This window comes from Mastomys coucha, unplaced genomic scaffold, assembly GCF_008632895.1.
Source record: "Mastomys coucha isolate ucsf_1 unplaced genomic scaffold, UCSF_Mcou_1 pScaffold18, whole genome shotgun sequence".
Lineage (NCBI taxonomy): Eukaryota > Metazoa > Chordata > Mammalia > Rodentia > Muridae > Mastomys > Mastomys coucha.
The window spans coordinates 43,141,683-43,155,517 of record NW_022196900.1 but is presented as its reverse complement, the minus strand read 5'-3'; the positions used below and the strand labels follow the sequence as shown (position 1 = coordinate 43,155,517).

The 13,835-nt window shown below is 44.1% G+C and overlaps 1 protein-coding gene across 3 annotated transcripts in view; it reads left to right on the top strand.

Annotated features, from left to right (window-relative positions):
* Nucleotides 1–13,835, top strand: part of Ttc39b (tetratricopeptide repeat domain 39B) — a 97,979-nt gene that overhangs the window by 35,166 nt on the left and 48,978 nt on the right. For all 3 annotated transcript variants that reach the window (XM_031377761.1, XM_031377762.1, XM_031377763.1), the window contains one exon: nt 12,700–12,801. In XM_031377761.1, the coding sequence (XP_031233621.1) occupies nt 12,700–12,801 (102 nt within the window). The remainder of the gene's footprint in view (nt 1–12,699; nt 12,802–13,835) is intronic.

The following is a 13,835-nucleotide window of genomic DNA, read 5'->3' as shown; positions in this document are numbered from 1 at the left end:
TTTTTAATTTTCCTGAGAGCGAGTGCTGTAATTGCAGAAAGCCGCATGTCTGTGTCTGTGCGACTGCCTGCGCTGCAGAGGCTGTGGTCTTCCCCGGTGCCTGCCGTGGCGGCTGACCATGGCTGGCTGACCGCTGCTGCAAGGTGTGCCCCGGGGCTCCCCGAGACTCCCACAGCAGAACAATAGCAGCAGGAAGAGGCTCACTTGCTGCCTCTGCTGCCTCCTTCCTAGCATTTTATCTTGCTATGGTAATTAGGACTTTAAAGATGAATAAAGTGATGTTCATTAAGAGATAGCATGCGCGTGCGCCCTTTATCGGAGACCTTCACCTCCTACTGGGTGGTATTGGCTTCAGCTAGTCTCCTCAGCAGATCAGAGTGACTGTGAGCCCCCGGAAAAGTGAGCTCTGATTTATGTCCTTTTTAAGTTGTGCACTGGAATCACTGCTGCCTTGTGTGTCTGTGTGACGCAGATCCTGAACTCAGAACATCTGTCCTGAGTCATCGTGCCCCACTTTCCCCCCTCTGGAATTCACCAGAGAGTGCAACTGTTTCTTTGCTGGATTGGTGAATGCACCCTGAGCATCCTGTTAGCAGAGAGGTTGACTTTGGATTTCTCTTGTGACCCCACATGTTCTCTGCTGGCCTTTGTGAACGGATTCATATCAGTTGGCCATTGCTATCCTCCTTGTATCCTAAAACTGCAATAATGAGGTTTTTAGAAGTGATATATTCAGAGGTTGGTAGTCAAAATACTTCTATCCACCAACTGGTAGCAGTCATCTTTGTATGTGTAATATGCCTGACTTAGGCTGACATAATATAGGAGCTTTCTGAATGCCAGTATTTGGTTGATTTCCTGCAGACTAAAAATAAATGAAGGATTTTTTAAAAAAGAAAAAATCCCTGCCACCTAGAGATCAAACATCTGCTGTTTTTATTTTTAAACATTTTGTCATACCTAAATGCAGCAACTTGAATTTAATTAGGAAGGGTGGCTAAATTTAGGACACTCTGCCTTTAAACTAGCAAAGAACATTCATTCACTTCATTCATTCACAAATGTTTACATTTGTTGCAAAGCTTTTTTTCAAGCTCTGGGGAGATGATGCTGAAGAAAACACTGTATTTGGCCTCCTGGAACAGATATTTTAAGCAGCTAAAGGAGGCAGTTAAAAGCTAATTACCGACTTATTTCATTAGAGCTGTGGTGAGCTTTTCAGCTATATAAATTACAGGCTACTTTTATGAGCAGCCTTATACAGGGCACATAAATGCTTGAAACTTGTGCTGCCCAGATTTCTGGTCACAGAGCCTTTGAGTTCTTAGCTGGAGTGGGATGTTAGAAATGTTTCCATTAGTTCAGTGAGCATGCATGGTAAGTCTAGAGTTTAGATTAGAAAGAACTGGTTTCTGCTTCGATTGGTCCACAGGGGAAGGGAGGAAGATTGCTTATTATGTACATTCTGTGCTGTCGTTTGCCTGTCTTTGGGGAGACCTAGAACCCTTCTTCAAATGTCTTCTGGGCCAGGCCTAATGCCCCTCCTCCACTACTTCCCCTCTCTCCTCCTCTACCACTCTTCTTTCCTTAAACACATAGCAACTGTCCTGTCACAAATGAGGAAAGTGACTCAGGTCAAACCCATTACCCAGGGCCATTCAGAGTGCTGATTATAATGACAGAGTCAAGTCCATTGCCCAGGGCCATTCAGAGTGCTGATTGTAATGACACAGGTGGTAAGTGGGCTAACCTGTGCTCCTTGGGTGATTATTGCATTGTGTCTCTTAGCTGGAGGTTGATTGTGGGGAGTCTTCCCTCAGTTTCTCCCTCTGGTATAAGTTTCAGTGTATTGCTGGCTATCATACATCATAAAAAAGAAGGCTATTCCTTTGGCCCCAAGCCCAGATCTTCCATCATTTGCACGTGTTTTCCTCCTGCTGGCTTCCATTCTCACCTCCTTTTAGAGAGGCGAAGGCCGTGTACGGACAGACTGAGCTTCATGGTGGGCCAGGGAAACACATGCAAGAGGTTCATCCGAGAAAAGAAACAGCCTTGGGAAGAAACTAACATTGCTTGCCCTTCCGGTCCAGATAGCTGTCAACCTTATTAGCAGCATGGCAGCTCCTGCGTGCAGGGATGAGGCGGAGTGGCTTCAGCAGACACCTTCTAGCAGGTCTTGCTTGACCTGCCACAGTTTCTAGGTGGCAATACTGCTTCTTGGTGGGAACTGTGACAGAGAACAGGGATCCCATGGGATCTGTTAACACCACACTCCCCGAGTAAGTCCCCTTTGTGCTTCCAGCTTCCTCATGTACCTTAAACCCTGCAGCTTTGGCGGAGCTGGGTCTGTTCACCCTGCAGCTGGACAGGTCTTAGTTTACAGGTTAACAGTTTAAGTTTCTACAGTTTGCTCAATTAAAGTTTGTATGAACCTTGACTGCTGTGCCCATCCTAGGAATGGCCCACCCTCTGACTGTACCCACGTGTGTTTGCTGCCTCTTCACTGAAGGCATGAACACGTTGGCCAGGCCAGGCCTGTGGGTGTTGGAGACGCCTCTCCAGATTAACACTCAGACATCAACCTAACTGCCGTGTGGCCTTGGTGAGAGGTGGCAAGCACTGCTCTCATGTAGACTTCGTGCCTAGCATGTGCATCTGTACAAATTTCACGCGTGGTTTCCTCTTCTTTTGTTGTTTATTCAGTCCACAGGTGTGGACAGTCCTTAGTGACCATTCAGGTGGCATGAATGGGTTTCTTTAGTGATTATGTAGATTAGTGTACTGTAGGATACGTTATTTGAAATTACATTACAGGTGGCTGCTCTTTAGAAAGAGAAGAACATGGGACTAAGACTTGAATTTCACCTGTGGTTGGGACTGTGGTCATTATCTTTTTAGACTGAGAGTAAGGCAGAATTTGAGCCTCTCAGTTGTCCACAAACCAGGACGTAACACAAAGCACTTAACCTGCTGGTCACCTCCTTAATAGCTTAGGGTCTCTTCTCTTCTCTTCTCTTCTCTTCTCTTCTCTTCTCTTCTCTTCTCTTCTCTTCTCTTCTCTTCTCTTCCGTTTCTTTTCCTTTCCTTTCCTTTCCTTCCCTCCCCTTTCCTTTCCTTTCTTTTCTTTTCCTTCCTCTTCTTTTCTTCCCTTTAGGCACAGCTTCTTTCCAGTTATCGTCACACTGAAGACCTGCATTTGTGGTGCACCCTGCAAATATTTGCTTCCATGCTGGGCGAGGTATTGTAATTGGCCAAACTCTGCTTTTAGCTGCCTCAGGATGCTGGAAACGTTAGGCAGAACTGCTGAGTAGCAGGGATGCCCTGGTCTGTGTAATGGGAAGCTCTTGGTTCTCCTCACCTTAAGTGGCCTAGTAACATCACCACCATTTACAATCCCTTACGTTTACTTATGTGGTGTCTCCGTTTAAAAGGCGATTTTACAAATGGAGTGCATCTCATAAGACTGAGCTGGGAATTGTTCTTTCCTGCTCTTGCTGAGGCCTACCATCAAAACTGCTGACACACCTAGGGGAGCAATCCAGTTTTGCCCTGTTTCCCTCTACACCACACCTCTGTCTCTGGGGTATACTGGTGAGAAAGAGATGAAGTGACTTTACTGCTGGGAGTGAGGAGGATATTTTTCCTATTCACCTTTCAGTTAAGAGATGAGCAGTGGGGCCCGGGAAGATAAAGCAGGGGCTGCCGCACATCTCTGGCAGACCTGCCGCTCTCTTGTAGTAGTTTGGAATAAGACAGGAAATTTGATTTGCTCTGCCTAAGGACAGAAGTTGGAAAGGTCTAGATTTCTGCTCTTGGGAGTTTGTAGCGTCTTCAGGCAAGGCAAACAGCACTCCTTGGGGGCATAGTGTCTTTTCAGGTCTGAACTGGTTTATGTGCTAAGTGGAAATGAACTTTTACTCTTCTCAAATGGTTTGGCTTTGCTGTAAATCTCCCATTCCCACCAGGAACAAAAAACAAACGTGACGTGGAACTGGCATTGCTAAGTTGACTTTTCAATTGCCAGTACTCTCTTTTGGAAGGGTGTTGGCTTGGGCAGTGGTGAGGGCGAGTCACTGGCAAGTGACCTGAAACTCTGCGGCTGTATCTAGCTCCTTTCTCTCCTTCCAGGGAAGTGGGTGAAAGGAGCCCCTGCCTGGGTGGGAACTGCCATCCTGCCTTCCCACCTGCTTCTAGCCAGGCTGTGGGACTGTGGGGGATTATGGAGGCATGGATGGGGTGGCTGTGGTAGTTGTTGGTACCTGTGGGGCTTGTGAGTGGACCGGGTCTTGATCCTGGGGTAGGGAGTTCTCTCAGTATATTGGTTGGCCCACAAGAACCTTGAATGCCAAAGCTACTCAAACTTTGTCAGTGAGCTAGCCTGAAAAAAGCCTTATTTTGTAGTAATTCCATACAGAGAGAACATGTAGTAATTAAATAAAGAGCTAATGAATATGCTTAATCTAGTTTCAATATTTTTTTTTTAATTTACTCTATGTCTTAGTCAGAGTTTCTCTTCCTGCACAAACATCATGACCAAGAAGCAAGTTGGGGAGGAAAGGGTTTATTCAGCTTACTTCCACATGGCTGTTCATCACCAAAGGAAGTCAGGACTGGAACTCAAGCAGGTCAGGAAGCAGGAGCTGATGCAGAGGCCATGGAGAGATGTTTCTTACTGGCTTGCTCCGCCTGGCTTGCTCAGCCTTCTCTCTTATAGAGCCCAAGACCTCCAGCCCAGGGATGGCACCACCCACTAGGGGCCCTACCCCCTTGATCACTAATTGAGAAAATGCCCCACAGCTGGACCTCATGGAGGCACTTCCCCAACTGAAGCTCCCTTCTGTGATAACTCCAGCCTGTGTCAAGTTGACACACAAAACTAGCCAGTACACTCTGTAAGCTGGGTGTGGTGGGACATATCTGTCATCATGTCAGCCTTTGGGAGATTGAGGCAGGAAGATTGCAAGCTTAAAGCTAGTTCTGGGCTATATGAGACTCTGTGTTATGTATTCTTTCTGAGTCATTTGAGAGTGGGATGCTCCAGCAGGGTGATGGGAATCTTCTCAGTGAACAGGCTTTTTCTGTGCTTCCGTTTCCTCAGCTTTCTGCCTGTGCCTCGTGCTCTGAAGTTAAAAACTTTATGTCCTCGAGAACCAGCCTTGAGTGCCTTCCCTCCCTGGCTGTTGACTTTCGATTCACTTTCCCAAAGTTGGTCTTAACACAATGAGTGTGTCTAGGTTGTGGGTAGACCAGGGTGGCCGGTCTGCTCAGGGGAGGTTGGTATCCCCCTTCAGTTGTTCCCTGGTTCCTTTACCCAGTCAGCGGAATGCTAAATGAAGGTTCCCACTTGCAAAGCCCAGGAATAACTGCTGAGACACAGGCTTTCTTCATGATGTTCGCTGTCCCTGGAAGAGAACGTTAATTAGGACTCTTCACCCTTTGCTCCTCCTGGATGCTCCATCTGTCTCTGTGAATATAGAGTGGTGTCAGTCAGCATGGCCACATTCATCAATTCACTTCACTACTATGTTGCTAAGCCACATCTCTCCTAAAAATTAGTTTATTACTGTCATGTATGTGTGTGGGATGTGTGTGAGTGCAGATGCACACATGCCACAGTGTGTGTGTTGTGTGTGTGTGTGTGTGTGTATGTGTGTGGTCAGAGAACAACTTTTGGGAATGGGTACTCACTCTCCTTCCACCTTTCTGTGGGCTCCAGGGATCAAATTCAGGTTATCAGGCTTGTGTGGCAAGCATTCTGCCCTGCTGGGCCATCTCTATGGATGCAAAGTCATAGTTTCCTTATGCGGCATTTATCATTTGGGTTTTGCTTTTTTTGTATGTTTTCAGACAGCATCTTTCTATAGGCCCTGGTCTAGCCTCAGATTCAAACCGTGCTGACCTTTACATAGTCTCAGTATATGAGGTTTTCTGGTCTCCAAACAGGAAAATAAGATCGAATGTCAGGAGGGACATTATTTATTGTCCCTCCAGGGCTAGTTCCTTCAGTAAAGAGCAGGTCTCCCATTGAGGTGGACCCCCTGGGAAAGTCTGTGATCCCCACTGCTTGGGAGGCTGAGGCTAGAAGAAGACTGAGGACTCAAGGCCCTGCCTGGGCAATTTAGTGAAACCTGTCCTGGAATAAAAGTGAAAAGAAGTGCGGGATGTAGCTCAGTGGGAGAGTGCCCAGCGCAGCCCAGCCCCCAGCGCAGCCCAGCCCCCAGCGCAGCCCAGCCCCCAGCGCAGCCCAGCCCCCAGCACAAGCAAACAGGAGTAAAGCATAGCTCATTTTCAGCAAAGGCAGACAACAGTAAAAAACCAGGTTGAAGGTACATTCCTAAGTCTGAAAACAGTTCAGATGTCCAAAAACGAACTATTTTAGTTTAATTCTTAAAATAGTAACGAAGCATGTTATAGTGGAGGAAATAAAGGCCGAATTAGAAAAAGACCACAAAGGTTTAAGAACTTTGCCACATCAGTGGAAAATTGAAAATTTTCCAAACGGCCCATACTGATGTGGGAAAAACATTAGGTAGAGAAACACTGTGGCTTCCTCACCGGGGAAGAGCTGCAGGGCACTCCATAGGCGTTCTTGCCTGATGTTAGCTCCAGTTTGAGTGTGTGTGCTCTGCATGGGATGGTCAGAGTTTCTCCCCTTAAGCTAATAACTGAATGTTATTTAGTGATTTGAACCTAAGTATTCCTTGATTATGAAAAGGATGTATGAGTATATCTGAAAATTTGGAAAATTGGGGACGGGAACAAAGAATGGAAACCCTGCCCACCACGTCGTAGACACGAGAGTGAGGAATTTAGTTTTTTTAAATGAGTTTTGGGAGTAAGCCTAGATATCTTGGACCACTCTACTGTCCTCATACCTAGTATTTTCTTATTTCAGGATATAACAAGTATCCTCTTATCACCCCATGGCTTTGTCAGTTTTATTTCCTTGTAAGGAATGGGGTGAGAAGGAGGGGAAAAGTTGCAATGGTATTCTTCCGACCCTGGTAGCCATGGTGATTGGCAGGCGAGCTGTGGTGGAGGCTGAAGGTAAAGCGCTGTTGATTGACATGTCGAGTTCCGGCTGTTTGTGTTCTCTTTCCTTCCGCCCTCCTCCACCATGCATCTTTGCTTCTGATTTAAAGGAAAAGATTTATTTTCATTTGTATATATTCTCTGTGTCTGCGGTGTAAGCATAGCTGTAGACTGTAATTTATGCATAAAAACTATGTTCCCATTCTATCTTCCAAATAATTGATATAAAGACCTATTGAATTTATTAACAGGCTGCAAGCCGAGGCTGGGCAGTTTTTGAGCTAGTCTAACCCTCTAAAGCTGTTAATATCAGACAAATGCCCCGTGACCTGCCGGTCTGGTCCTGCCTCACTCTGGTCCATGTGTGCCCTCATGTCTGCTCTCTCATCACTACCTCATGGTGAATCCTCCTTGTCTCTCCATGTGGTCTCTCCACCTCTTCTCCTCCTGGTCCTTCTACTTCTTTCTCCCTGGGACGCCTGGCTGGGATTAAAAGTCCAGCCTTCCTATTTTTTCTGCGCAGCTAATGAGCCGATCAGTTCTTTATTGACCAATCAGAAGGTGATAGAGAAGAATGTTTACAAAACACTGAGACAGATGATGCTTCCTAAAAGTAACAATATCAAAGACTATCCTGTACTCAACTTTCTCCCCATATACAAATCGGAATTTGAGTAATACAAGGATAATCTTTACATAGTACATGAGAACATATTTCCAACATGCACAGGTGCTAGCAAGGACCAGTAGAGGATGTCAGACTCCCTGGAGCCAGAGTTACGGGCAACTGTGAGTCGCCCTCTGGATTCCAAGAATGTTACTTGGGTTCCTGGAAAAGCAACAAGTGCTTTTAACAGCTGAGTTGTCTCTCCAGCTCCTCGTTTTGATTAAAAAACATTTTATTTATTTGCGTGCATGTCCATCACTCCTGCTGTAGCCATGTGTGGGGGTCTGAGGACAACCTTTGGAAGTCAGTTTTCTCCTTTCACTGGGTAGGTTCTGGGGATCCAATTCAGGTTATCAGGCCTGGTGGCAAGTGCCTTTACACACTGAGCCCTCTTTGATATTGTTTGAGATTTCTCATGTAGTCCAGGCTACCATGAATTCACTATGTAGCAGTGACTGTCCTAACTTCTGATCTTCCTGTGTCTGTCTCCCAAGCACTAGGATTACAGGTGTGTGCCTCTTTCTCTCTCGTTCTCCCTGTCAGCACCTCTTTCTCTAGATCACTGGCCATGAGACGAAGAACTCGTCTATTGGGCTGTCATATTTTATTGGTTAGATTTTGAAATCATATACCCACTTTGGAGAACAATTGGTGGCAATTCTTCAGTGTCAAACGTGGAATTATCATGTGACCTAGTCTATTACAATCACATAAAACTTATATGTGAGCATTAATAACAGCAGTCTACATGATATACAAAAAGTAAAATGCCCCACATGTTTTGAACAAATGAAATGATAACCAAATTTGGCATATCTCTCCAATGGCATATTCCATAGAATTCGATATAGTAAGAGTATTGTTCCCTGTTCCATACAGCATGAATGATTCTTGGAAACATGAGAAATGGAAAAAGCCAGTTATCTACAGATGCAAAAAGACTGTTTGCTTAGAATTAGAGGTAATGAGGGTCATGGAGCATGATGGTGAATGGGTGGGTACCTTTGTGTGATAGATGTTGTAAGTTAGATTGTGGTGATAGTTTTGGAATTATATCTTAAAAGTCTATTTAATTTTTTTTTTTTTAAAGCCGGGCAGTGGTGGAGCATGCATTTAATCCCAGCACTTGGGAGCCAGAGGCAGGCAGATTTCTGAACTCAAGGCTAGCCTGGTCTACAGAGTGAGTTCCAGGACAGCCAGGGCTATACAGAGAAACCCTGTCTAGAAATTTTTTTTTTTAAATCAAAGTCTCTAAAACAATACAATATGAAGGCATATTTTCCTTATATACCGGTAGTTGAAAGGTAATGTGTGGCCTTTAGTCACTGTCGATCAAATGAGTTCTTTTTTTTTTTCACTATTTGAAAACATACTTTCTAACTTTATTATAGTGGTATTTAAGATAAAAAAAAGCATTCAGGTAAAGTTTAAATGTGTGCTACTTGTGATTGTACAGATTTCAAAATTATGGAGCAACATAAAGTTTAGTGTTGTTCTTTTAAATACATGGATTATCAGCACAGGATATATACGTTTGTATACTGCTAACCTATACTGAAGGAAATAAGCAATGCCTTGAATATAGTCAGCTACATTATTTCAACAAAACATTCAAGGCAGCTAATCCATACAGGGGGGTGGGGGGCAGCAGATAATGTTTCATGGTGGTAGCTTGTGTAGGAACATAGTCACATCCTGAACAGGGCTAGAAGAAGGGCATACCAGACTTGTTCCTTTTGTAGCATTGTTCAGGGAAGCTCAAAGGTTGTAGTTGAACTAGCTGACCACCCTGCAGTGATCAGACTCTCCCACGGGATCAACCTCCCAAGGGTCTACCATTTCCTAATTGGACTAGGTCTTTAACCACAATGAATTTTGGAGAGGGCGGAGCAGACTGGAACATAGATATAAAAATGTAATAGTACGAAGAGCATTTTTCAGATTTCAGTAATAATCTAATGAAATCTGAATGAAAACAAGTCCAGCAAGACTTTTTGTGTAACTTTATCATTATGGCTGTCAAAAATCCCATAAACGAGAATGACAATATAATAAAAAGATCCTTAAATACCTGTTAACAAAGCAGAGGACTTGCTTCTATTTGTCTTCACTTACCATAAGAAAGTTGAGGTAATGGTAAATGTGTGACCTGCAGGTGGCAATGGATATGTGCAATAAAAGTGTGTCCAGAACCAGGCGGAATGCATGGAACTTGCTCTCTGTTAGGGTCGCAGCATGGTGCAGCATTGTCTACAAATAATAACTATAGCATCCACCTATGCGGCTGGCTCACTGATCAACAGGGAGATCATCCGGGTGATAATAAAAATGCCTGCCAAAGCACTTGGGAAACTTAAAGACAAATGTTGAGATAAGAGTTATTAAACACAAGCTGCTTTATTTGTTTATCACTGGCCCAGTGATAAAACCATAATGTGTTCAGACATTTGTGTATCTATTGGAGTAAAATAGCTGCAAGCTAGTGTCAAGGGTTTAAAAAAGATGTATTCATTTATGTGTATGAATGTTTTGCCTGTGTATACGTGTATGCACCATGTATGTGCCCCCTGTGAGCCTCGTGTTCACAGGAGTCAAAAGAGGGCGTTGTGTCCCCTGGGAGCTATGTGTGGCTGTGAGTTCGAACCTGGATCTTCTCTAAGAGCAACAGGTTAACTGCTGAGTCATCTCTCCAGCCCCAATGTCACATTTTCTAGAATATAATCTTAATAGGAAGTGACCAGCCAAGCAAAGGGAAGCAAATCTCTGGAGGATGAATTCCTACATTCCTGCCAGTGCTTTAGGATCGAGAGGACTTCAGTCTTCCTTTTATCTGGTTTCCGAGCTCACAGAGGGCTGGGGGATGAGTTATTGATTGTCTTTGGAGGAACAGAAGAATTGGGGGTGAGAGTTAAATGTAGCTCACACTGTTCCCAAAACCACATTCCAGATATAATGTATGTGAGCTGTGCTATTTTTTCTCCTTTGTACGTTTGAAACATTTCTAGCATTGAAAAAAAGAAGGGAGAAGATAGGTTCTTGATGCTTGTTTGATGAAGTGCCATGCTGAGAATGATGGGTGGGAGGCAGGATTTTGCACTGTCAGCACCAGAGCCCAGTTTCTTTCCTGATTCTCCTGAGCCCCCCGCCCCCCACGTCATTGACATCCTTCTGAGGAGGCCATATATCCTGATTACTCTGCCAAGTGACTTTTCTACAGAGCAGTAGAAGAAGCCACAGAGGCGAAGCTGGAAGGGAGGCATCAAGGAGCTGTAGGTAGAGCTATGCCTGCTGGCCTTAAGAATGAAGTTTGGCTCCTGCCAAAAAGGTGATGTGGCCCTTGGTGGCATGCTATGACCAGATCCCTGAAATAGCCATGCAGAAGGGGAGATGGGCAGACACGCATACCTTACTGCTGATGTTTGTAATTGAAATATGTTACAGAATTCACATCCTAAACAAGAGAAACAACTGATCCTGAGCAAATACTGTTGATTAAAAGTGCAGGTTGTAGTATGATAGATCTGTTGTGATATTAATGTAAAATTTAAAACATATACTCTCTGGAACTTTAGTGTGTATAAAAGCATAAAGGGTGAGAAGGATGTAATTTAAGTGTCTGTAACCAGACCCAGGTCTGGCTGCTCACCTACACTTAGGAAACAAGAAGCCGGTGGGAAGGAAATTTTTTTTTTGAAGAGCCTGGTATTCAGGGCCTGGCATGGGAGCATTTACACCCGCAACGCTGGCACTCACAAGGCTGAGGGCAAGCAAGGTTTGTGTTCAACGTCAGTCTGGCTATAGACAAAACTTTTGTCTTTACAAACAAACAAACAAACAAACAGTGGGGGTGGAGAGATAGTTTACTGGGTAAGAGCACTGGCTGCCCTTTCAGAGGGACCTGAGTTGGATCCATAACACCCACACAGCATCTCTAACCATCTGTAACACCAGACTCAAGGGATATGACATCCACTTCTGGCTTCCTAGGTCACCAGGCTCTCAGACGGGGTATACATACAGGCAAAACACTCATACGCGTTAAAAACTGCAGCAAATTCAGCATGCTAAGATAGGAAGCTGTTGCCTCAGAGCTCCATCTTATAAATATAATAAGTATTTTAATAATGTTTTAATAAAATATGTACAGCTTTACTTGGGGAAAAAAGTTCTGAGCCATGCTTAGTAGCTCATGCCTGTAATCTCAACCCTTGGGAGGCTGAAGCAAGAAGATTACTGTGAGTCTGGAGCCAGCCTGGCCACCAAGCTAGAGAGACAGACCCTAACAACAACAACAACAAAACAAGACAACAAACAAATCTGGAAGATTATACCTATAGTGATCTGGGCCAAGCAGTGACACACTCGTGGTCCCAGCATTTGGTATACAGAGTCAGGAGGACCTGGAAATTTGAGGCCACTCTGATCTACGTAGTGAGTTCCAGGTCAGCCAGGACTATGTAGCCAGACCCTCCCTGTCCCTGCCCTCTTCCTCAAGGGAAAAAAAAACAAAGGAAAAAATTTAAAGAAAAAGGATACAAAAGATGAAGGCTGTGGGTCAGCAGTTTTTAACCTGTAGGTCATGACCCCTTTGAGTGGTTTGCATATCAGATATCCTGCATTTCAGATATTTACATTACGAATCATAGCAGTAGCAAAATTATAGTTACAAAGTAGCAACTAAATGATTTTATGGTTGGGGAGGTCACCACACATGAGGAACTGCATTACACAGTCTCAGCATTTTGAAGGTTGAGAAATATTGTTGTGGATGATTTTAATATATTTCCTGTATATTAAAATATAAGGAAAATTGGTAAGTTTCCCAGTGGTTTTATTTCAGAAATGTTTAACACAAAATAGAATTGTGTTACTTGCTTTTCAAACTGAAGTACAGGTGAGCCATATGAAATGATTGACAGATGTGTGCTGTACTCTCATGTTTGTGCAGCCCTTTCTCACAGAACAAAGAACTAAAAGCCCTCCCTGGTTTCAATCCACAGATCTCCATCAGACATGGCCACCAGCGGCTTTCACTTTGTACCGTGTGACACCAAACGGACCTCCAGACAGTTTGGGGCATCTGCTGTGGGAAGACCTGAAGGGTATGTGGGGACTGTTGGGGACTCTCAGGAGACTAGAACACCAGTGAGGTGGGGGTGGGCCTAGGCAATTATGGAGTCCATTGGCAAGATGCATGCCCAGGGGCTCAGTGGTATAGTAAGAGCAAAATTAAAGTCAGTTCTGGGGACACAGGCTCTTGATTCTCTATAAACCTGAGTATTATTTTGTGTGTAGGGCACAGGACAACATGCGGAGTCAGTTCTCTTGTTCCTCTCTGTGGGTTCCAGGAATTGAACTCTGATCCTCAGTCTTGGCAGCAGGGACCTTTTACTGGACTATCTTTAAACCTTACAACTTTGGTCTTGTTTGCTTTTTTTTTTTCTTTCTTTCTTTCTTTCTTTCTTTCTTTCTTTCTTTCTTTCTTTCTTTCTTTCTTTCTTTCTTTTTTTTTTAAAGATTTTACTTATTTTATGTATGTGAGAACACCATTGCTCTCTTCAGACACACCAGAAGAAGGTATCAGATCTCATTACAGGTGGTTGCAAGCCACCATGTGGTTGGTGGGAACTGAACTCAGGACCTCAGGAAGAGGAGTCAGTGCTCTTAACTGCTGAGCCATCTCTCCAGCCTGGTCTTGTTTGTTTGTTGTTTGTACATTTGGCTATTGTAGCTGGGCAGGCCTGGAATTAGCTGAAGATGACCTTGAATTCCCAATCCTTCTGCACAAAGTTCTAGAATTACAGCTACCATACCTGACCTATAATAGATTTAAAAAAAACAATGTTGTGTTGCTATTTTTCTTCATGTATGTTCTCACGGCTTTGGCTTGAAAATACATTTTAAGAAACATCCATTGTAGAAACCCAGTAGCTGCAGAAAGCTTGTGTTCTTACTAAACTGTCTTAATTGGGATCATGTTACATTGTTCTGTGCTCTGCTTTTTAAACTTACAGATCATTATAGTTTCCATTCCTTAGCTGTGGATTACAAAGGCTGGCCTCGAACTCAGAAATCTGCCTGCCTCTGCCTCCCAAATGCTGGGATTAAAAGTGTCCACAACCACTGCCTGGCTAAT